The sequence below is a fragment of the Chanodichthys erythropterus genome, chromosome 22 (genome assembly GCF_024489055.1).
Source record: "Chanodichthys erythropterus isolate Z2021 chromosome 22, ASM2448905v1, whole genome shotgun sequence".
NCBI lineage: Eukaryota > Metazoa > Chordata > Actinopteri > Cypriniformes > Xenocyprididae > Chanodichthys > Chanodichthys erythropterus.
The window spans coordinates 19009433-19034611 of NC_090242.1; the positions used below are offsets into that span (position 1 = coordinate 19009433).

Genomic DNA, 25179 nt, shown 5'->3' on the forward strand with positions numbered 1-25179 from the left:
ACTGCTAGTCCGATTGAGCGTCTCCGCTCGCCACCTGAGTCACGCGAAAACCGCATTACAGAGAGCTGCATCCCTCCACCCTTCAGAAAAACAACTCAGGGCCTAGCTGCAGGATTCTCTAAAACTTTCATACATGACTCTTACTCCCACATCAATTCACTGTATTTGTAACGTATGACTGATGGTCATTTCTGAGGATATTTACGTCATATATCAATGTTCTGCGTCCAGATACTGGCGTGTTTTTGAGCGCTCGGGGATTATTTCTCCTGCACAGCTGCGGAGGGTGACCGCGCAGGGAGGGGTTGTGAGGTGTTCAAGATGGCGGCGCCCTGTGGAGTGCAGTTGCTCTAACAGGTAAACAGGTTTATTTAACGATGTTTTTTGTGGTGATATTTTTACATCGCACGTAGTGACAGTCTAAATGTTAGATTTGTTTGCTCCTCAGTAATTTACGTGCATTATAGAGTCTTTCAGGGATTATTTCTGATTTGCACTAAGCTTGTCGATAATAAGGCTCTCTTGCTTGGGACTGTCAGTGAAATAATAGTCTTCATTGATTGTTACAGTTTCGAAATTAATCTCAATAAATCTCTGCGTGCACATGCACGAGTTTAAGTGGGAAGCTGACATGCATGTGGGTTTGTTACATTTTGCTTGCGTATTTTTTGGAGATAGTCCCGCAGATTCTGGCCATTGTTCTCGCGCGCTGTTTACGCCAATGGTCATTTCAACACAGAGCTGCTGTCAGTGCATGCAGCCTAAACCACAACATCTATCTGCACATTTGCACGTGTATGCAGTGTTATTTTGCACCATGCATAGGTTAAAAAAATGTTGTGGGATTTGCTGCGCTTGTGCTTTTAAACAGAAATTCTTTTGCAGGCGAATCATGCAATGCAGTTTCAAGCTATTGCCTTATTTTTACTTTATGTTTACTGCATATCGGCATAATGCACTATGACTTTCATGTCTTCTATCTATATAAAGTAACGCTTATTTTTTATATATATATATATATATATATATATATATATATATATATATATATATATATATATATAGATAATATATAAACATTTTTATTATTATTTTATTTTTAAAACAATGCAGAGTCTGGACACTTGCGGAAACCCCATTTTTTCTATCTCTGTAAGGATGTGTGAATGACATACATATTGAAAGAGAGATTTGAGACCCAAAACATCGAAGAGCAAGAAGGCTTCATGACAGCTTATACACAACCTCTTTAAGGAATTTGTTTATATGGCCCTAAACGTGGCATATAAAGCTTCTTTGTGCTGTTAACAGCCCTGTTTTCCAGTTGGCAGGCACAGCCACAGTTCGCCATGAGGTCGTCCAAAACTTCATCTTATTAGTGTTCCTTAGTGTGATGCATTCTCTTAGTTAGTGGGATACGATCATGAAGTTAATCAATGAAGTTCTTTGTATTTCCATTGAGGGGTCAGCTTTCCATCATGCTTCCCTATAAATTGTTGTCATCTTGCACAAAGTTATATGCTTAGAACAGTGTTTTGTGTTTTATAACAGCTGCTTGTTTGGCGGATAACCGGAATAGTCTCCATCAAGAAGAAAGTATCCTCTTAGTCTTAGCAGTTGATTATGTTGCATGCTTAGCTGTCAACTTGAGGTTTTGGTGACTCACATTATTCTCAAGATTAAGATGATTAAGATGTAGGTTAAGACCCAAATCTGAAGAAAGTTATTTCTGTGGGGATGTGACAGTGTCATATACAGAAAAAAAAATAGCTATTTTACAGGGAAGATATTTAGTAATTAATAGTTATATTTATTAAGGATGCATTAAATTAATCAAAAGTAACAGTAAAGATATTTATAGTGTTACAACAGATTTCAAATGAATGCTGTTCTTTTGAACTTTTAATATAGAAATATTATCTGTCTATTCATAAAATTAGATATATAATTATTTATATCTATATAGTAATTATTATTTATACTTTTTTCTTTTTCCTTGCAAGTATAGACGTGTAAATGTATTGCTTATGAAGCTGTTTATGATATTTGTGTCAGACTCAGGGCCTGTGAAAATATTGCCAGTTGGCAGTAAAATTTTGAGCCACTGGCCCAATAGTGGGTGCAAAAGCAATTTCTTACTGTTTAGTGCTAAACATACTACTGTTCACTCCATTTATAGTTAAAATTCACTGGTCAGCTTCAAAATAGTGTGTTGTGTGTGCATAACATGATATGGTGTTCTTGTAGTATGGTCTGTTCTAATCAGGCCATTGATATATGTCACATTTCTTTGGTCTCATTATGAATTTTCTTTGACTTTAGCTGATGTTGTCAGGCTGGTGTGACAACTGCTGACTTTTGTCGTGTCTGTGCAAGAACAGGTCACAACATGTGAATGTTGTATGCTTCAGAATCTGTTGCGGCAGTTGTTTACTTGCCTGAAACGTCCAAACCACATTATCACAGCTGATGTTAATGATATCAAGTATGCTTCATAATGATACGCTATAAAATTCCATGCGTTATAACATTCATGTACATTGCAGTGTTTTTCTCACTCTTGATTGGAAAGGTCATGAACTGCATTTTAAAACAGAAAATGTAATGCTCTCTGATGTCCGCTTATAATGTTATCAAGATTATAACATCCTAAACTTATGTCCTCTTATTGACCCTATCTTTCAAACACTTATTGAAACGTTTTGATGGGCGTGTTGCATTCAAGTCTTGGAAGTAAATATCCACTGCTATGATTGTGTAACAGTTTTGCATATTACAATACGCAAAACTGCCACTGATCACACATGGAATTTTTTGGGAAACTTCCTATGTTGAAAATATCTGCCATAGAAACATTTGCCAACAATGTTGAAACATTTATGCCTATTAAATATGCTTTAAAGTCTTGGTTGTGGCAAATAAAGTTTAAGTATTTGGAGTTATAGACCGGGTAACTTGCAGTGTTTTTGTGTTAACGTAATTATGAATGTACCATTGTTTGTCATTCATATAGGTTATTCGTTGTTCATTCTTTTCGATAAAGTGAAAAACATATACATTGTCATTTGCAGTGTTTTCATTTGAAATGAAATGTGTTGTAAAACAGAAGATTACAGCGAATGGCTTCGATCAAAGCGATAACAAAAGCAGCGTTCTTTCTTCCAAATCTGATAATCCAATGCATTAACCCCATAAATGCTGAAGAAAAAAAAAAGAAAAGACAGAACAGCAAATCACAACCATTCACAGTTTGACTGCGTCGCAATAGTGTACTGTAAATACTCAGTCAGTACATATCAAATGATCTGTAACAGACAAAGTTACTCAGTCTTGTGTGTTGCCACATTGCTGTTGGATCCAATATAGTGGTCATTGCATCATACTTTATTCTCTCTGAAAAGCCTCTGCCGAAAGCAAACAAATGAACAGTGTCTTACTGAACGCGATCTGAAAGGCAATGCAAAGACTGTTTTTCCATGACTTGGCACTTGAAAATGTCTTGTAATCCTCAGAGGCATCTCTATCATTTTGTTGCTGGAGTAATCCTGTTTTTGCGTCAAAGTTCCTTTCAGGCAAGTCATTTCACTTGGCGGCCATCTTTGAAACGCAGCTATTTCAGATCTCTTTGAATGAGGAGACATCAAATCGGACAACAACTGTCTCATAAGTTTTGTTTCTAAACACTCAAATCATGGCAAAAAACTGAATTTTTCAGGCTGGATCAGCCATGATCAATCCTATTGCAACTGGATCTTCTAACGAACAGCATCTTTAATGGTGCAAAGACTTTAAAGGATTAGTTCACTTTCATATTAAAATCTTCCTGATAATTTACTCACCCCCATGTTATCCAAGATGTCCATGTCTTTCTTTCTTTAGTTGAAAAGAAATGAAAACATTCCAGTATTATTCTCCTTATAGTTGACTTCAATGGCCTCCAGACGGTTGAAGGTCAAAAATACAGTTTCAGTGCAGCTTCAAAGGGCTTTAAACGATACCAGATGAGGAATAAGGGTCTTATCTAGCGAAACGATCGGTCATTTTTGAAAAAAAATGTAAATGTGTATGCTTTATAAACAAATGATCGCCTTTTCAAGTGTTTCCGCCAGAACCACACTTTCATATTCTTCAAAAAGCTTACTCTGTATGTCCTACACCTTCCCTATTCTACTTAAGGAACGAACGCAGCGGCAATTCCGTTTTTTCCGTAAGTAGAATAGGGAAGGCGTAGGACATACAGTGTAAGCTTTTTGAAGAATACTAAAGAATACTAATAAAAACCTTAATTTCTTTTTGACTGTGGAAAGAAGGACATGGACATCTTGGATGCCATGGGGGTGAGTAAATTATCAGGAAAAATTTTATTTGAAAGTGGACTAATCCTTTAACAATTGGCGATTGGCCATTTTTCTTAGAAGGCCATATTGCGCGTCACACTTCCTCCCAATCATAGCACTACAAGGGCACCGTCTTTGTATAGCTGAAGTCTTTGTTTTGCATCTTTCTTGTATATACTACTACATGACATGCATGAATCAGTGGGCAGGTCTAAAGAGGCAATGATAAAGAAGTAGGCGTTGATTTTCTTCTGCAGAGGCGGTCTTTATTCACACTATGATGTCATACTGTGACAAAATCCAAAATGAGTAATTTGGGCAGCTTGGTTTTAATAAAATCTGTTTTAACTAAGTTTTGAGTTCTGAAATTACAGGATACTATTATAGTACAATGACCATAAATGTCAAAAATATCATGACGTCTTTACTTAAAGCTAGAAACTGCAAAATGTTCTCATGAATATTTCATCAGACAGACACTTCTAGACAAGTGAAGTGATGTAAGCCCTTAAAGGGATAGTTCACCCAAAAATGAAAATTGTCATTAATGACTCATGTCGTTCCAAACCCGTAAGACCTCCGTTCATCTTCGGAACACAGTTTAAGATAGTTTAGATTCAGTCCGAGAGCTTTCTGTCCCTCCATTGAAAATGTATGTACGGTATACTGTCCATGTCCAGAAAGGTAATAAAAACATCATCAAAGTAGTCCATGTGACATCAGAGGGTTAGTTAGAATTTGTTGAAGCATTGAGAATACATTTTGGTCCAAAAATAACAAAAACTACGACTTTATTCAGCATTGTCTTCTTGGGTCTGTTGTCAATCCGCGTTCACGACTCAGCAGTGACGCAGCTTGTGACAGCGGTTGCTGCTGTGTAAGAGCTTCTTCCATCGCTCTTAGTTCTTAGTAGTTATGGCTGAGCAAAAAAATGCAAGTCTTCCTCTGTGTCGAAATCCTTAGACATGTTTGCGAAGGTTATTTTGTTTACAGCGTGCGTCTCCCTCAGACTGTAAACGAAGCTCGGGCGCACCAGTTAACACATCAGCAGTGTCTTACGTCAGCAGCATCACTGCAGAGTCATGAACGCGGATTGACAACAGACCCGGAAGAGAAGACAATGCAGAATAAAGTCGTAGTTTTTGTTATTTTTGGACCAAAATGTATTCTCAATGCTTCAACAAATTCTAACTGGCCCTCTGATATCACATGGTCTACTTTGATGATGTTGTTATTACCTTTCTGGACATGGACAGTATACCGTACGTACACTTCCAATGGAGGGACAGAAAGCTCTCGGACTAAATGTAAAATATCTTAAACTGTGTTCCGAAGATGAACGGAAGTCTTAAGCAACGGGTATACTTCACCTTCCGTGCCCGGACGCGTCACGCGCGCAACGGGACATTCGCTAGGCAGGATCGGAGAAGAAAAATAGTGCATCCACCACTGCAACATAGCTCAGAAGATACACCAAGAGAACAGGAATCAAAAACGATGGAGGAAGCATGCTTCTGAGTTTACTCGTCTTATTTTTGAATCTCTCTTCACACACTCTTCTTCGACGACTGCACATTGTGTTCAGTACTGTGCGTATTGCCACCTAGTGGACTCTTCTTTCCTGCTTGCGCATGCGCTGTTGGCTGAAATATACCCAGGGCTTTACGGGTTTGGACGACATGAGGGTGAGTCATTAATGACATAATTTTCATTTTTGGGTGAACTAACCCTTTAAATGTCTCTTGCAGTGGTGCCTGGAGACTGTATCAACGGGCGGCCCTGGGACCCCTCCAGGCTGGACAGGATACGGGACGCTGTGAGAGTGACGTCTGAAAGTCCTTCCCATCTCCCTTGACTGTTTCAGAAAGCCCGCCTCCGAACCCTCCATACCATCATGTCCAGGGAACAGCTCAGCGTAGGGGACCTACTTCCTCTGCTGGAGACCTCTGACCTCCGCCAGCTGGATGAGATCAAGGGCCTTATCAATGAACACCTCAGCACAGGTCCAGCCAAGTCTGAATGTTGAATTTCTCCGCATTTGCTACGTGATTCATATTTTAATTCCGTGCAGTGTTTTAATGCATGACTGACAGTCAGTGTGGATTCATGTTTTGCAGATCGAGGGTCCGTGCTACTGAACGGCTTGGTGGATTATTTCCTGGAGACAAACTCCGCCCAGGCAGTGCACATCCTGTCCTCAGTGAGGGAGCCACACGATAAGGTGAATGAATGCTCACTGGTTTTTCTTTTTCGTCACTAACTCAGTCTTGAACCTGCAGCACTGCAGAGAATCTTTCGAGTCTTTCTCATGTTTCACACTCAGTTTAAATTCATGTTCCCTGTGGTTTTCACCAAAAATAAAAGCTTCATTGTTCAAACTTCGAAAATGCAGCCATTTCGTCATAAATTTTAGTATTGTATTGTACTTTGTTTTTTATTTTACAATGCAATATTATTACAACAAATTTAGAGGTGTTCATCGCCATAGTTACTTCCACTCCACGGCTAACTTGCTCCGGAACAGGCTTTATTTTGGGTAAGACTAAGAGAACTCAAGCCGAAATCAGCTGTGAGCAAAGTGACGCAATAAAGTCACTCCCCCAGTTTCTCTTGCTCCAAATTAAAGGTAACTACATAGATTATTCATTATCCAAATTAAAGGTAGCTACATAAAAGATTTTCACAACCTTCACTATCACTGATATAGCAAGATATTTTCTTCTTGCTGTATAAATGCATTTATATACCTAACATTCTTCAATATTTTAATCTTCAGCAGAAGGGAAAATTGAATCTTCCTGATGACTGTCTCATGAAAAGTGAATCACAGTTTCTCTGTGTTTCAAGGCGTGTGATTGGCTGTTCGCTACTGATGTGACACTTTCATGTGCATGTGCTCCATGATCTCAGGATCAATCCTGAGTTGACAGAAAGTTGATGATTGGTGTCATGGTACCAACAAAGCCTGATTGGATTGGTTTGGTTTTGTCAACTAATCCCAATAACCCTGAGTTTGTTCAACTACCATCATGGTACGGGCCTCAGATCTTTAAAACCAAAAACATGCTAGAGAAAATACATTTGTGTAACTATATTTTAACTTGCCTTATAGAAAACATTATAGTTACTGACAAGCCCAAGAGCAGCTTGGATGTCATTTTCAAAAACTGAAAATATACAATTATTTCATGCAATGAATTATTAATGGACATGCATTAAAATGACAAATTAAAATGTATTATAATATAACCTCACTGAAAAGAGCTTTGAGAAAACTCACATTTTTCAAGTTTTCCCCAAATCATTTAGCCCTCAGTCAAGACTCAAGTCTTCAGAGTAAAAAGTCATTTTTTCAGCTTTTTAAAAGTATTGATATTTTCTCTCAAATGCCCTTTCCTACAAAATCACCCAATCATTCTAGAATGATGCATTGTTTCCAAATAGACCTATTTAAGTCATCTGGTAAAAATTCCTGTTTTGTTTTTTTTTAAACAATATATATCTCAGTGTCATTATGCACTGTATATAATATATGACTAGCTCATAATCTTAAGGTAAATATACACCTGTGAAATATGAACAAATGAAAGTAGCTTTTCATCTAACCAGCATCATTTAAACTCATCTGAGTATCTGTATTTTATTTAATTAATAATATTTAATAACAGTAATAAAAGTCTAGGGCAGAAAACCACATTATCAATTGTTATGGTCTGGCCTGTAATGTGACTTGGCTGTGTTGTCTGTTTCTCAGCACCTTTTTGATAAAATGAATGAATGCATGGCTAAAGCCCCCTGTCGCCTGCCCACTCTCACTCTACTGGGGCACGTTATTCGTAAGCAGCCGTCTTGGATCCACAAGATCGCTCGCTATCCGCTGCTGCTATCTCTCCTCAAATGCCTCAAGGTAGGCTCATAATGTTAAAGATCTTTCAGAAATGCCGCTTGGTCTTGGTATCAAATGCCTTGTTGTTTTGTAACATGCAATATATGTATGATAATTTGTGTGTTACAGACAGACACAGATGTTGTGGTTCTAATAACTGGAGTCCTGGTGCTCATCACACTATTACCCATGATTCCTCAAGCTGGCAAGCACCATCTCTATGAGTTTTTTGATATCTTTGGTCGTCTGGCTTCCTGGAACCTGAGAAACCCAGGTAAGTGTTACTAACAATTCAGATACTGTATGACTCAGTTTTACCTCCGAGGAATGTATTATTATTCATTGAAAGCCTCTGGATTAGTTAAGTCTCCCACAGAAATCCGAAAAATATTAAGAGGCCTAACAAACAAAATAATGGACTTGACAGACATTAACTAGAATGATCAATCTCTGTTGGCAGGACACATACCGGAGGTTTATCTCATCCACCTGCACGCAAGCGTCTACTCGCTCTTCCACCGGCTTTATGGGATGTACCCCTGCAATTTTGTGTCTTACCTGCGCTCCCATTACAGCATGAAGGAAAACATGGACACTTTTGAGGAGGTGGTCAAGGTGAGCTGTCAGCTGTCAAGACATATAAAATATATATATAAATGTGTATATATAATATATATAAATGTGTGTATATATATATATATATATGTATGTATATATATATATATATATATATATATATATATATATATATATATATATATATATATATATATATATATATGTATGTATATAAATGTATATAAATGTATATAAAATGTATTATATAGGCACTATATAAAATAATCAAATCTCAAAAAGAATATACATGTTTCATACTATAATGCTGTGATGCCTAAATTCATTTGTAGCATTTAAAACTATTGATTTTAGTGTATACTCTTTTATTTTTAATTTATATAGGCAAAATAGTATAGAATTTGGAAATCAGCCATTTATCGGTATACACTATCATTCAAAAGTTTGGGGCGGTAAGATTTTTTTAAAATGGTTTTGAAAGAAGTCTCTTACGCTCACCAGGGCTGCATTTATTAGATCAAAAAGTAATGTAAAAACAGTAATATTGCAAAAAGTTATTACAGTGTCACATGACACTTCAGAAATCATTCTAATATGCTGATTTGGTGCTTTCTTATTATAATTTTTCTTATGTATTTGTTAAACATTCGTGCTGCTAAATATTTTGTGGAAACATAAATTTTTTAGAAAGTTAAAAAAATAGCATTTATTTGAAATACAGTATAAATCTTTTGTAACATTATAAAATTATAAAATTATTAATTAATTTAATGCATTCTTGCTGAATAAAAAAAAAAAAAAAATCTTTTGAACTGCAGTTTATGTCAGAATTGTAATATTGCTGCTTCAATAGGCAGTAAAAGTCCAAAACTGACAAGAATAAGAAATACTTATGCAGTAATAGTGATGGCTAATGGCTAATTAGTGATGCTGTCATTTCAGTCACATATAACTAATTATGTTTATGTTGTATTTATGTCTTTTGTATGTGTTTCAGCCCATGCTTGAACATGTCAGAATACATCCCGAGTTAGTGACCGGAACCAAGGACCATGAACTAGACCCCAGCCGGTGAGGCAATACTGACTCATGTCACTCATTTAAATGCATAAACCATGAATGTCACACTCAACCTTCATTCTTCATTTACTCTTTTTTTTTTTTTTTTTTTTTTTCTGTACAGATGGAAGAGATTTGAGATCCACGATATTGTCATAGAGTGTGCCAAAGTCTCTCTGGACCCCAAGGAGGCGTCCTGCGAAGAGGGCTACGCCAGCATGCCTGAGCATTTTTGTGCTCATCTACAACAACGTCCGGCTGATTGCACTGCCAGCCCTTACGGTGACTTCCACAGTAGCTATGGTAACTGTCTGATTTAACTTACTCAAACTTTGCATACTGGAATATAGCACTTAAAGGAGTCATATGATGTTCTTTTAGAAGTTCTTTATTTTGATTATTGGGCATAATAGAATATGTTAAAATGCTTTAATGTTTTTGTAGCACCTCTATTCCCAGTCTGTCTGGAACTAATTTCTACAAAGCCCTGAAAAACCCCAGAGTGCTCTCATTGGCCAGCTGACCCAGTGCATTGTGAATGGCCAAAAACCTCAAGTGTGTTAGAAATGTAGTGCCCCTTACCATAATTGTGATTTTTAGCTTCCAAGTTTTCTAAAGCAATTGTAAACACAAGTTATTAATGTTGTCAATATTACCAGATCAGTTCTAGCCTGAGTTTATGAAAATGGTCAATCTGTCTTCAGTAAAATGTGCTGTAAACAAGCTAACTTTTGGGTTGTACTGCTCAGGAACAGAGTTATAAATATATCCTAACCACTTATTCCTAATTTTCATCCATTTTTGGAAGGCCAAACAAAGGGGTTTTGCTTTTGCTTTTGGGTGGGCATTATGCCAATATTTCACATTCACAGTTGTAGACGTTTGCAGAAGTAACACTTGGACTTCTCTGTTAGAAAAAAATAAATCTCTTTGTGGGAGACTATGAGCTTTGTAACTTTGCAGATCTTACACATGCACAAACAGATAAATTACACACTAAAGGAAACATTACAAAACATCATATGACCCCCTTTTTAATGTTTTGTTTTTTGTTTTTTAATCCTAGGGATGGTGTAGTAACTATATAAATAGATGCAAGGTCATAGGTTCAGTTCCTAAGGAATGTGTAAAGTGCCAAAATGTATATCTTAAATACACGACTGAATAAAATCATCTGCCAAATGCATAAATGTAATAGGAAATGAAGTTAGACAACATAAAAACCAGTGTTCTAATTCAGTCACAGTCTATTTTGAGGCAGACTTCTTTTCTATCAAGTGGCAGGATGTTTTTTTGTAGACATAATTTTTCTGTCCCTTTCCAGGAAGTTCTTCCTCAGCTCATTACTCCACTCCTCGTCAGCCTGTCGTCCCTCCCTTGGCCCTGTCCTCTTTCTCAGGGACTCAGCCCCCCTATCGCAGCCCCACTGGAACCCGTCGGCAGGTAAGAACACAACCAATGGTGCGAGTTTGGTGTGGAACTACCTGTTTGAATCCAGTTAAACTCTGCATATAAACTGATCCGGTGCAGAAATCGGCATCTGCTTCCCTCCTCCCTCTTGTTGTTTGTCAGCTTGTCAGCTGTTGTCCATAAATCACCCATCCCTGAACCCCTCCCTTCCCGCTGCACACCAGAGCTCCCCCTCCTTCTCCCACCATGAATCATCTCCTTGTTCTCCAGGCAGGCTGAGGAGCTGAGAGGAAAGGAGGGGAGACATGTTGAGTCATTCCAGTGGGTGTGCAGGGCTTTAAAAAGAGAGAAACATGCCATCTCTTAGCTGACGCAGAAACGGTTGTCTTGACAACGTGAATGACGCCAGAGCGCTTTCTCCTGGCTTGTCACCTCCCACTGTCAGGACCTTTATTCTGAACCCTCTGCTGATGGAAAACAAACAGCATTGTGTTTGTGTTCTAATGAGGCTCACAGCCATTGACATTTGGTCATATGTTAATGCTTTTCTGTGTGATGGTTCAGACTTCTCACAGTTCAAGATTGTGATCACAGTTTTGTTGTGATTTGGTACTTTCTATTAGTGGGGCACTGATCAGGAAATTAATGGCAGATGCAGATAATGGTTATTTTAACATCTATCAGACAATGTTTTTTGTGCTCTTAAAGGGAAAGTGCTTTTCAAAATATAGTGCTTTTGCAGAGTTAAATGCAATAATATGTCACTTTAAGTTGGTGCTAGGTGATGATCTAAATCTTAAAATAAGCAACATTTAAACATTAGAAATATTTAAATATGCATAAAACATTTAAATAAACATAGAAACATTTAGATATGCAATATTAACTGATAAAAAAAAAATGCTGTATTGGCCCATAAACAATATGTGCTTCAGTTTTTACTTTACTAATAAATAGCATTATGGTATGTGTTGCCACAAAGTGCCAACTGCCAACACATTGTGAAACAGCTGGCAAACGTTTACATTTTGTGAAATGCCAATGTCTATGTACAATACTGTTCAAAAGTTTGGGGTTGGTAAGGATTTTTTAATGTATTTGAAAGAGGTCTTTTGCCAAGGCAACACTTATTTGATCAAAACTATAGTGAAAACAGTAAGATATTGTAAAATATTATTACAATTTAAAATAAATGTTTTCTATAAAAAAAAAAAAAAGTGTTTCTGTGATGACAGCTGCATTTTTAGCAGCCATTACTCCAGTCTTCAGTGTCACATGATTCTTTAGAAATCATTCTGATATGATGATTTGTTGCTTAAGAAACATTCCTTATTATTAATTTTGAAAACAGTTGTGCTGCTAAGTATTTTTGTGGAAATTGGGATACAATTTTTTTTGTTCAAAAGAACAGTATTTAAAATAGTAATTTGTTGTATCAATGTAAAAGTTAACGTTATGTCTTTGCTGAATAAAAAATATTAATTTCTAAAATCTTATCTTCTGTATAAGCAGTCAAGGGACTTATTTTGTGTGTGTTTTTGTTTATTTATAGAACTCCAGCTGTGAATTTAATGCCACATTTGGTGTTAAGGATTCCCTCTGGAGCCCCTCCTCCCAGTGTGGAATGGCCACACCCCCTTCGTCCCGTGGGATGTCACCGAACCCAGAACTGTCCCAGAGTGCCTCTCACCTATCAAGCCGCCTCTACAGCACACCTGGTGACTATACTACTGTCTATGCTTGTTCACAGACAACTTTGATATTTAGCATGTTGGCACAAGTGGGCACATCAGGGTGTCATTTCCTCAAGCACTAGTATGAATTTGGACTTGTCACCTTTTCATGCAGCAGGTGGCAAAGCCACCCCGTCCTCCAGCACCCCTGCGGCCGCCTCACCTCCTCCCAGCCTCTCCGATGAGTTTCCCCCTGTGTCTCTGCCACGCAGTACCGCCAGCCCACCATGCAAGGTACTTTTCGGGAGGATGACCTTTTGTGCAAATCTGTAGTATTCCCTTAATGAGATTGACTTAGTTTCTTCTGCAGAATACAAAGAAAATATTTTGAAAATGGTTTTTGTCCATACAATAAAAGCCAGTGAACCCCATTCACTTTCATTGTATGGACAAAAACAATTTTCAAAATATTTTCTTTTCTAAAAATGGTTAATGGAAACTTTGTTCAGTGATAACAGAATTTACATTTTTGAGTGAATTATTCCCTTAAAGATGCCCTAGAATGTTATCATGGATCATGTCAGTTATTATCGCTCCATCTACCATTTTTCGCTATTGTTCTTGTTTGCTTACCTAGTCTGTTGATTCAGCTCTGCACAGATCCAGATGTTCTGCCCTTGTCTAATGCCTTTCATAATGTTGGGAACATGGGCTGGCATATGCAAATATTGGGGGCGTACATATTAATGATCCCGACTATTATGTAACAGTCGGTGTTATGTTGAGATTCGCCTGTTCTTTGGAGGTCTTTTAAACAAATGAGATTTATATAAGAAGGAGGAAACAATGGAGTTTGAGACTCACTGTATGTCATTTCCATGTACTGAACTCTTGTTATTTAACTATGCCGAGGTAAATTCAATTTTTGAATCTAGGCTTTAAAGCTTGCCTTAACCTTTACTTGTTAAAACAACTTCAAGTCTGCTCTGAGACCATTTAGCTTGTGCATAGTGTCACTACAAGTTGTTTTAACTTTTATGTGCTCCATAGGACGGTAGACCTTTCGATCACACCAAACCCGTCTTGGTCAGACAGGAGCCAGTCAGAGAGCTCGAGAAAATTGGACCTGAAATGATTAGAGGTATGTTATGAGTAAGAATTTTATCATAACTAACACAATAGCCTGATATTGAAGTAAAGGTTTAATTCTCTTTAAAGAGTTAGTAGAACTATAACCTTAGGCATGGTTAAACATTTCTAAGCCAAACGGCCTTTCACAGTTTGTAATAATTCCGACATGTCAACAAGTCTGAATATTTTTAATTAAAAATGAAAAGAAATGAAATAAAAGTGATGCATCTGTCATACAGCGCTATTGTGGCTCTGGTGTCATCGCCATGAAAATAATACTTTAATAAAATAACAGCCATGTCAATAATACTTTTGTTATGTGTTAGATGTGTTAATATTTTAGTAATGTTTTCTTTTAAATTTATGCTTGTTGGAAACAATGTTCGGATTTAAATGTTTTGCAAATATCAAGCATTTAGTCACTGTCAGTCTGTACATCAATGAAAAAACAGCATATACAAATTAAGAGAACGATTCATCAACATGCAAGGTCATTATGATTGATATAAAAAAGGGTGTGACCAAATTGCATTCGGTGCGAGAAAGTTAATCGCACAAGTGCGACCAGTGGGAAGACTCAGTCTAGAGCCCTTGATAATAGTTATCGTTATCATTATAGCTGTGAAAGGACCTATAGATGTGACATTATCAAGACTGACGCTTTTTTTTTTCTGACCCAGATGGCAGAGGTGAGAACATGCCAATGACCCTGACCGAGCTTTCCGTGTACATGAAGGAGCAAGAACAAATGAAGATCGAGAAAGAACGGGAGGATGGTATGAACTAGGACTTCTTTCACACTTAGTTTCATACCAGTTGAGTTGTGTCCTTTCCCAATAGACTAACTAAGCCATTAAACAACAAAAATCTGGCAGTGTCTTTACATCATTTTCTATCTGCCATCCTCTCAGCTGCCATCACAGAGGAGCTTCTGAAGTTAACCGAGGAGAAGCGAGATTTAGCTGGCCTTCGTGGCTTTGACTCTCCATTTTTCAGCACCACGGAGACCCTGACCGGCACGCAAGAGAAACCCCTGCCCTCTTCAATCCTGTGCGGCTCAATTAGAGACCCACACAACGCCATCTCCACACCCGACAAGGCTGAGATCACACCCGGGGACAGAGGCAGAGTGAGCAGAGGCCCGTCCCAGGAGCATCCCTGGTCTTTCCAGCCAGTGTTCATGCCCATCGAGCACCCAGCGCACAGCCAACTCCATCGGAGCCCTTCTGCACTGGAGGACGAGGCCCTGAAATACGGCCTGTGTTCCCCTAGCCCATGCAAACCGCCAACACTGCCGTACGAGGCTCTGTTTGAAATGGCCCTGCCTCGGGCGGCCTCTCTCTTTGTGGGGAGGAAGACCTCAGAGATTGCACAGCGAGTAGCCTTGGAGAGGGTCCAGAGCAAGCAAGGGGAGGAGGAGGGTGTGGAGGGGGTTGTGTCAGCCTCCCCTCTGGAGGTGCTGGATCGCCTCGTGCAGCAGGGCAGTGACTCCCATGACAAAGTGCTAAAGAGGTAAGCCCTTTTGCTTTCACGGTTTGTAATAATTCAAACTTGTGGTCGTGTTGATAAAGATCTTGGCTTATAATCAAAAGGGTGTAAGTTCAGAGGTATGATCTATGTTGTTTGAGCAAGACACTTAGAGGGTTAGTTCACCCAAAAATGAAAATTCTGTCATTAAGTACTCACCCTCGTGTTGTTCTACACCCGTAAGACTTTCGTTCATTTTGAGAACACAAATGAAGATCTTTTTTATGAAATCCGAGATAATTCTGTCCCTCCATAGACAGTTATGCAACTACCCCTTTGATGCTTCAAAAAGTTCATGAAGAGACCATAAAACTAATTCATATGATTTGAGCAGGTTGGTCCAAAATTTCTGAAGAGACTTTACATGACGAACAGATTTAACTTTTAAGATTTAACATTTTTTTAGGCTTTTATTCCCATATAAACATTGAACCAAACCTGCTTGATGCGCGAGAACAAACCACTTCCTGAAACTCAAACATGCTCTGTAACACACAAGAATCAACCTCATTGGTTCTCGCACACATCAAGCAAACAACATGCTTGAGCTTCCATTTATCACAACTGATTTATGAGTTGGTGAATGTTTACATGTGAATATAAGCCTAAATTCAGTGTGCACATCATATAAAATATAAATTGCTCAGTTCTTGTGGATTAATTTTACAATCTCTTTATGAACATTTTGAAGCGTCAAAGTGGCAGTTGCATAGCTGAAAGCAACGAAATTACCACATTCAAGGTCCAGAAAAGTAAATTGTTGAATAAAGTCGATATTTTTGTTTTGTTTTTGTGCACAAAAAAAGTATTCTTGTCGCTTCATAACAGTAAGGTTGAACCACTGTAGTCACGTGACTATTTTAACAATGTTTTTACTACTTTTCTGGACCTTCTCGGATTTCATCAAAAATATCTTAATTTGTGTTCAGAAGATGAACTAAAGTCTTACGGGTTTAGAATGACATGAAGGTGAGTAATTAATGACAGAATGTTCATCTTTGATTGAACTAACTCTTTAACCGCACATTGTAAACCATAACCGGACTTTCAACAAAGCCAATCAAGGCATATTTGATGACTAATATTTGGAGAGGCACTTGGTACTCGGGTGGTACTGGCAAGCTCGTACCCCAGTTATTAAGTCAAGTCAGCTTTATTTAGATAACATCTGTAATAACATCTGTATATCCCACAAATAATCTCAGAACGCCCTCCTCATGATGAAAAACTTAGTTTAGTTTTCAATCTATAAGATTTGCTAAAGGGCTGCTTGTGCTGCTCATGCTGCTCTGAGGCTCTTTAAGCAAAGCTGGATCAGACTAGTTGCAGATTTGCCCACTAACTCACTATCACAATGAAACAACTGTGCTTTGTCCCGTGTCACATCCACTGCCACGCAAAACTGTCCACAGTGCAACAGCAGAGCCTGTGTTAACCGAAAACAATCGGACCTCTTTCTGTCTCTCTCTCTCTCTTCCTGCCCTATACAGGCCTTACTAGAAGACTCATAATTGAGTTGGGTTACTGGGCTCACACAAATTGAGGTGTTTTGGCTCTTGTCAGAGAGGGTTCTGTGAGGAAAGACTTCCTCTGCCAAAAAAGCAGTGTGTCCGAAATTATTGTCACATTGCCACTGACCTTGTTGATTCCCTGTGTTTTCTTTCCCTTTTCTTCCAACATTTCCGCAATCACTCTCAGATTGCCCCTGCCAAGCAAGTCAGCTGACTGGACACACTTTGGAGGTAAACAACATTGCATGAGCACACATTCAGCTTCTTGTGGAAAAGTGGTTCTTTCAGAGTATAGAGAAACAATGCTGTATTCAGCCGGGGATACACATTTAAAGGAGCATTAAAGGGATGGTACAACCAAAAAATGAACATTCTGTCATCATAAACTCAGCCTTACAGCTTTCAAAGTATAAAATAGAGGTGGGAGAAAAAAATCCATACAGCATAGTATCACAATATTTTCCACGGCAATACTGTATCGATGCACGGACCCCAAGTATTGATCTTTTATTATGTAAATTGCACATGAGAATTTAACTTTTTGGTAGAATAATAAAATCAATTTCTTTTTCAGTCCACTAGATGGTGTTTTTGAGTTTTTTTCTTGTGAGGTCACCGTCAGCTTGCAGTAAGAAGTTAGTAAAATAATTATTTATTTTTTTTACGTGCATCTGAGATGCGTCTCTTTTCTGACACCTCCGTCGACTTTTTCTGTGCTTTAGTTAATTTGCTGAAAATAACGAATGTTGTGTCACTGTAATATTACTTTGGCCACATTAACAGATACCAAACATTTGAGATGCCAGAACGTTGCTATGGTTTCCAAGCTATCGATCATCACAGTTTCGAGAGTGAGTCTTGTTTAGTACGCACATGTAATGATAATTTAAATGCGGTTGTCACCCCTGAAACTTACAGTAGTGTGTACATGGCCTAGTTGAGTTTGCCAGGTACATACAACATTTATGACCGATTTTCATAAAAGTGTTCATTAGTTTGTCTACTTGACAATCCCATTTTGCAGCAATAAAATTGAAGTGAGATGAACAAACAGAGAAATGTATCTTTTTAGATAAAATGTTGACAGAGTTTTCCTTTGGGCACATAATTTGAAGTTGGAAAAAGGTAATAAACTGCAATATATTGCAGAATAATGCAATATATTTAAAATCGCAATAATATTGTATCGTGACATAAGTATTGTGATAACATCGTATCGTGAGTGATTCCCACCGCTAGTATAAAATATGATATTTGGAAGAATGATGATAATGTAACAGTTTTGGACCCCATGAAATTTCATTGTAACAAAAAAAAAAAAAAAAAGATTTCTCAAAATATCTTCGTTTGTGTTCCACAAAAGAAAGAAAGACTTAAAAGTGACTAAATGACCAAAATAAATAAATAAAATAATAATAATAATTTTTGAGTAATAAGTAATAATTTTTGGGTTGGTTCACCCAAAAATGACATTTCTGTCATTAATTACTCACCCTCATGTTATTTCACACCCGTAAGACCTTCATTCATCTTCGGAACGCAAATTAAGATATTTTTGATGAAATCCTAGCGTTTTTTTTTTTTTTTAATCCCCCATAAAAAGCAACATAATTACCACATTCAATGTCCAGAAAAGTAGTAAAAACATTGTTAAAATAGTCACGTGACTACAGTGGTTCAACCTTAATGTTATGAAGTGACAAGAATACTTTTTGTACACAAAAACAAAACAAAAATATCGACTTTATTCAACATTTTACTTTTCTGGACCTTGAATGTGGTAATTTCATTGCTTTCTATGGGGGATAAAAAAAAAACTCATCAAAAATATCTTAATTTGATGAACAAAGGTCTTGCCTGTTTGGAGCAACATGAGGGTAAGTACTTGATGACAGAAATTTAATTTTCAGGTGAACTAACCCTTTTTAATTTTTTCATTTGAAATAACATTTTACACCTAAAGTTATGAATGCTTTAGACATACATGTTTAAAATGTATGCTTATACTTAAATGTACCATAGAAAATACTATTTTCATCTTCTCAGAGTGGACCCAGTATGGTCATCTTTATTATCATGTGACAAGCTGAATAATACACACTTTATTTCAGTAACACCCCTATTTTTGGACGCTTTAGTTGTGTAATATATTAGTCATAGGTGACTATACCTATCTTTAAGCTATCCTATACTATATTTAATCGTGTTAGTAACTGAAAACCTTTGTCTTTGTAGGATGTTTTTAAGTATATAAGTTGGGCACTGGTAAAACATCTACTATAATATTTAATATCAATATTTTTGATTTATATGATTCTTGAAAATAACTACCTTTAAATAGCCTTCAAAGGGGAAAGGTGCTTTTTGTAAGCAGAATGATAAAAAAAGTCTTAATTACTTTAATGCTTTTCTTTCTTTCTTTCTTTCTTTCTTTCTTTCTTTCTTTCTTTCTTTCTTTCTTTCTTTCTTTCTTTCTTTCTTTCTTTCTTTCTTTCTTTCTTTCTTTCTTTCTTTCTTTCTTTCTTTCTTTCTTTCTTTATCTCTCATGCACAGGTTCTGCTCCTCTGGATGAGCTGCAGACACTGCGCAGTCAGCTGCTGCTACTCCACAACCAGCTCCTGTACGAGCGCTACAAGAGAGAGCAGCATGCTGTACGTAATCGACGTCTGCTTCGGCGCATCATCAATGCTACCGCGCTCGAGGAGCAGAACAATGCCATGGTAACTTAAACACAGTTTCATGACCTGTCCAAAAGCATTAGGTTTGAGTCATCTGTTAGAATTAAAACCACTAGATATAAAATGGTGAACTGTGAATAGTTCTCTTTTTCGCAAGGCTAGTTTGGTGGCACCAGACATTTTCCTTTGTTGACCACTGGAGGGTGGCAGAGACTAATGCAATTGATTGTATATCTGTGTGTTTGTTTCAACAGAAGGACCAGCTGAACCTGCAGAATGTGGACATCATGTCTCTGAGAGAGAGTCTGCAGGTGGAGCAGCAGAGATACAGGCAGCTCTGGGACGACCGAGAGACTGTAGTCACACGCCTGCACAGCCAGATACGCCAACTACAGCAGGCTAGGGATGACTACTACACCAAAAACCAAGAGTTACAGGTGCTTTAAACGCTTCTGTCATTTTACTGAGCTCAAACCTTTAATGATCGCAAATGAGATGGCCACATCATTCAGAAACAGCATGATGATTTATTATTCATCTGTGATCCTCTAATCAGAGTAAGGTACAAGAATGCCAGAAGAGAATAGGTGAGATGGAGGCGGAGCTTCAGAAGGCGAATAACAAGGTTTGCCACACAGGACACCTGCTGAACCAGCTCACTGCCAAGGTAAAAATCATCACCCCTGTCTCTTTAGCTCCAAAAAGAGACAATCATATATCTTTCAGTCAGTTTGAGTGTATTTACTGTAGTAAATAGATTTTTAATTTTCCCTTTAAATTTGAGTACGGTGTGATTATCATCATTATTTTTCAATATTTCAATATTTGTCCTTTTTTTTCAGTTGTCGTCGAGTGAAAGTATTCAACAGCAGTTGAGTTTTCTGAATAAGCAGTTGTTGCTGTTGGGAGAAGCTCATAAACTGTGTGTTCAGGAGCTGCATCAGGCCGGACCGGATACTAGCAAGGTACAAGTCAAAAGAACGAGAAACCCAGCGTCTCTTTCATGTTTGCCATAAATACGATGTACATTATATTCTCTGTCTCTCCTGTAGGAGGTGCAGATGCTGCAGATGTCCTGGGGGAAGGAGACAGAACGTCTTAAGCAGAATCTGTTACTTCAGAGTCAAAAACTGGATGCTGCTCAGCAGAGAGTGGCGGAGCTGGAGACTCAGCTCTCGAAGAAGGAGCACCTGATCGCAGAGCAAAAGAAATTTCTTGAAGATGTCAAGACTCAAGCCAAGTATGATCTTTTTTGTATCAGTGAAGGCTGTTTATACCATACAAACAACTTATCTTTACATTTATTAACTCTTCCCCCTGTTCTATATGACATGCTTTCTTGTTTAATTCCATCGTTTTACAATGTCTCACAATTGTTCTTATTCGCCTTTGCTCAGAGGGGAACTGCAGGCCTCTGAGAGCAGATATCAGGCACAGAGGCGGGTAACTCTGGCTCTGCAGACTGAGCTTTTGCAGCTCTACAGCAGGCTGGAAACGGAAGACTCCTCTGCCACTGCTTTAGCCTTACCGACAGAGGGCGCCACTGAGCCCCAGAGTTCCGCTGAGCCCAGGTAGGACTGAAAACCTGAAAGAATTACTGTTATTCAAATATAAAAACATTTACTTTGCAATTGTCTGGTCCAACGTGCTACTACTTCTGTGTTTGGATGATTTTACGATGCCGTTTGTGCTGTTGCAGTGTTTGAGCCACAGATCGGATCCCAGATCAGAAGGGGGGGGGCTTTCCATTCATTATTAAAGGCATACTTTACATACTTCAATACCACAGCAAAACTACTAAGCTAACTGATAAAAGACAAGTGAACAGTCAGTAATAAAATAAGAACAGATACTCTAATTACAAGCATCGATAAATGCAATAGAACAGTTAAAAATAAATTAATAAGAAAAGTTACAAATAAGGTCCAACAGGAATATTAAGATACAGAAATGTATTTCATTAAATTTAATCTATGTTTTGTTAAAGCTGTTTTGTTGTTGGATTAATATTAATGACAGACAGCAGTAGGTATTTATAGGCTGCTGTCACTTTAAGACCGAATGCATGGATCCAATATAATGATACACATCCGATTTTTTTTTTTTTTTTTTTTTTTCCAACTGTGCATTCACATAAGACATAAATTAAGTGAATTAAGTGAACTAAGTGAATTAAGTGAATTAAGTTTTTGAAGGGATAGTTCACCCAAAAATGAAAATTACCCCATGATTAACTCACCCTCAATCCATCCTAGGTGTATATAACTTTCTTCTTTCAGATGAATACAATTGGGAGTTATATTTAATAATAATAATTCCAAGCTTTATAATGGCAGTGAATAGAGGATGAGATTTTGAAGCCCAAAAAAGTGCATCCATTCATTATCCCCGTTTTAGACTTCTAATCTGTGACCGGTGTTTTGTTTTGCTCTCTCCTCTGCGCTTCCGTGTTCGTCAATACATCAAGTGTCGGGCCGTCTGTCAGAATTTTGTCAGATATTTTGACATAATTTTGTGCATATGTGCCCGTTCAAGCACAAGGAGACATGAAAGAGGAACGAATTTGGTGTTCACGTGTTATCTGTAACATGGCTTTCTGTGTGTGTGGCTGTGTGCACTGATAACGGCATGCAAGTTCCAAATTGAGCTCTCTTTTGCCTCTTCTTGCACTTAAATGGTTTAAAATCGCTTGAACGGGTAGATTGGCAAGCCAAAATGCGTGCAAATGATAAACTTTAACTCTATGGTTGTTAAGCTTTGCAATTAATCTGCAAATCAAATGTGTTATTTGCTAGGTAATCTTTCAGTGTTTTTTCTGTTTGTTTGCTTTTTTCATGCATCTTTCATGCTATGTTAATTTGTTATGTTATAGTTATCTGTCTCGCATATCTAATAATTCTCTTTCTAAACACCTTTATTGCTCTTAAAAAATAAAAAAAAAGTAACAGGACACCAATTTGTTTCCCCTTTTTGTGACATTTATAAGTTGGTCTGCTCCCCTCCCCCCAACCTCAATCTCACTGTTGCATAAAGTTCTTAAGATTGTGACATTCTTTTCTGGTTATTTCTGGTGTCACAGTGTCATAGTGGTGGACGGCGCAGTAAAAACAGCCACCAAAGAGGACGGCAAGTCACCTCAGTCTCCGCGTGGCAATGGCAGCACTTTATCGCCAAGACAGCCCAAGGCCAGCCCTTCCCCGGCCAACTCTGTAAACGGCAATCGAGACACTCCCCCACCTGTCCTAGTGGAACCACCCCCTCACCGTCCTCATTCCCCGCTGGGACCCCCAGGACCCCTGGTCGCCTCTGACACCCCAATCACCGTAGGCTCCTACCCCAGTGCCAAGAGCTTTCTGGGTATGCGGGCAAGAGAGCTGTTCCGCAACAAAAGCGAGAGCCAGTGTGACGATGAAGAAACACCACCTCCGCGTCTCACTGGTCTATCACAAGGCCTGAAGACTGAGCTCTGCGTTGAGCCGACAACAAAGAGTACGCCCATCTCCACTGCTGCGCAGAGCTTCACGCTCATCGCATCCGCTAAAGAAACCCAACCTGATGCTCAGAGAGCTAAAAACCGAGACACGTACGGCTCAAGATGCCCAGAGCGGCCCAGGCAGCAACCGTTAAGGATCATGGACTACAACGCAAGTCATCAGGAGCACAGCTAAAGTTATGGAAAAATGGTGCAAAAGAGGGAGGTAGAGATGTGCGAATTTAGATTATTACAGCGTCAAGACTCTTTCAATTTTCAGTGTTACCTGTCACATTTCCACAAGCCGACAACAGGATTTGGAGCCAAAAAAATTGTAAAACCCTCACCAAGATCAGACAATTGGAAAGCATGGACTAAAATGACGTGTATAGAGGTGGTCACACAATGTCGTTGTTTACCAGAAATGTTACCGCTGCATCTTTTCTTTTTAATCTTTGCTTATTTTTCGGGGCCCTTTAACCAAGTAACTGTTGCAGCATGTGGAAGCTTTCCATTTAGCCTGTTAGAAGCAATATAAGTTGATACATTTGTAGTAAAGGTACAATGCTTACACCCTCACAGCTCACCCGCACAGAGCTGAAGTGTGTGTGTTTGGATGCCGGGAGGCGGGGCGGTCGGTCAGTCGGTTGGACGGTCGTCTTGTGCCAAGCAGGAGTCAGTGTTTCTTTAAAACCATTACCTTTTAGACATGTCAGGTGCATTTTTATGTGCTCCAGTCATGTTTATCTTTAATATGTTTCCATGTATGTGCGATGTCTGTGTGTGTGTGTGTGTGTGTGTGTGTGTGTGTGTGTGTGTGTGTGTGTGTGTGTATGTATGTATGTGGAAAATGATGGCCTGTATCCCAGACTTGATTCTGGGTTAAATTGCACTGTCAGATGTTACTCATTACAGAAAAAAAAAATCTAAAATCTAGACTAAATCTGGGTTCAAGAAATGATACAGCCAAATTAGAGGAAGGTTTGACATGTTTTTATATTTTTTTAATTATTTATTATTTGTCCTATCCTCCTTTTTAGCTTTTCAAGTATTACCAGTCAGGCACCAGTGCTTTTAAAAGTTATAATGCGTCGAAATCGAACAACGGCCATAGAATACTATTCCTATCCTTCTGTAATCTCTATAAAACATTGCAATTAAAATCTAGAAGCCTTATTCTACCATGAAATAAAAGTCAGACGTCAGTCAAGTAATTCGCTTTGACGATAATAACCTTCAGTCTCAAGCTCAGTCATCATATTCTCTCAGAACTCAGTTAGGTAACTTATAATATTATGGATGATCTGTCTTTTACCCTCTCACTGCTGCGCACTGCAGTTGATCAAGTATATTATTACTAAGCTTGCTTCCTGAGTGCCAAATACTCAATAAGACAATGACAGTATTTTGTAGAGCTTAAATGTACTGGTTTTTGTTGTATTATTCGAGCACATCTATTCTTATACTACCACATATCAGTTTGAGGGGGTAAATACAAGATTTTGTCGAGCTGGAAGTATAAGGACTGTAGCGATGAGAGCTTTACGATGCCAAGTAGACGGTGTAAAATATCTCTGAATTTCCACAAAATGGCTACGTTGATAGTCAAGTGTCATTTACGAATTGCAGATGTGATAGTCATACTCGGATTGTTCCCAAATCCTGTTGTCCCCTTGAAGTCTCTGCTGTTCCTTCTGCCTTGCTATCTAGAGCATGTACAACAATCCTCTTTTAATGCCAACAACAGGAACTATGACTTAAGATACAAGGTACAATCAGTGTGAAATGAAAGGAACGGATGAATATTAGAAGGTTCTGGGGTTTGTTTTGGGAGAGAAGGCTGGGTTGGTTGGAAAAGGTTCTTTTAAGCAGTTGCTTGTGTTAACTGTGAATGACAAAAATAAAATCATCTTCAATGT

General features: G+C 38.2%; 1 protein-coding gene across 4 annotated transcripts; it reads left to right on the forward strand.

The window, feature by feature from the left end:
• Window positions 1–307: 307 nt before the first annotated feature.
• tsc1b (TSC complex subunit 1b) lies at window positions 308–25179 on the forward strand. 4 transcript variants are annotated; one of them, XM_067376412.1, is made up of 22 exons: window positions 308–357; window positions 6086–6340; window positions 6455–6558; window positions 8092–8244; window positions 8353–8497; window positions 8684–8838; window positions 9797–9870; window positions 9983–10161; window positions 11183–11301; window positions 12821–12986; window positions 13117–13235; window positions 13992–14082; window positions 14753–14848; window positions 14984–15584; window positions 17298–17341; window positions 19664–19830; window positions 20043–20225; window positions 20345–20455; window positions 20631–20753; window positions 20841–21028; window positions 21186–21359; window positions 22868–25179. In XM_067376412.1, the coding sequence occupies exons 2-22, from the start codon at window positions 6232–6234 to the stop codon at window positions 23454–23456; spliced, it is 3690 nt and encodes a 1229-aa protein (XP_067232513.1). In that variant the 5' UTR covers window positions 308–357; window positions 6086–6231; the 3' UTR covers window positions 23457–25179. The 4 variants fall into 4 exon arrangements, with proteins under 4 accessions (XP_067232513.1, XP_067232514.1, XP_067232517.1 ...); XM_067376413.1 differs by lacking the exon at window positions 8092–8244; XM_067376416.1 differs by lacking the exons at window positions 308–357; window positions 6086–6340 and adding an exon at window positions 7185–7369 and having other exon boundaries at window positions 6532–6558.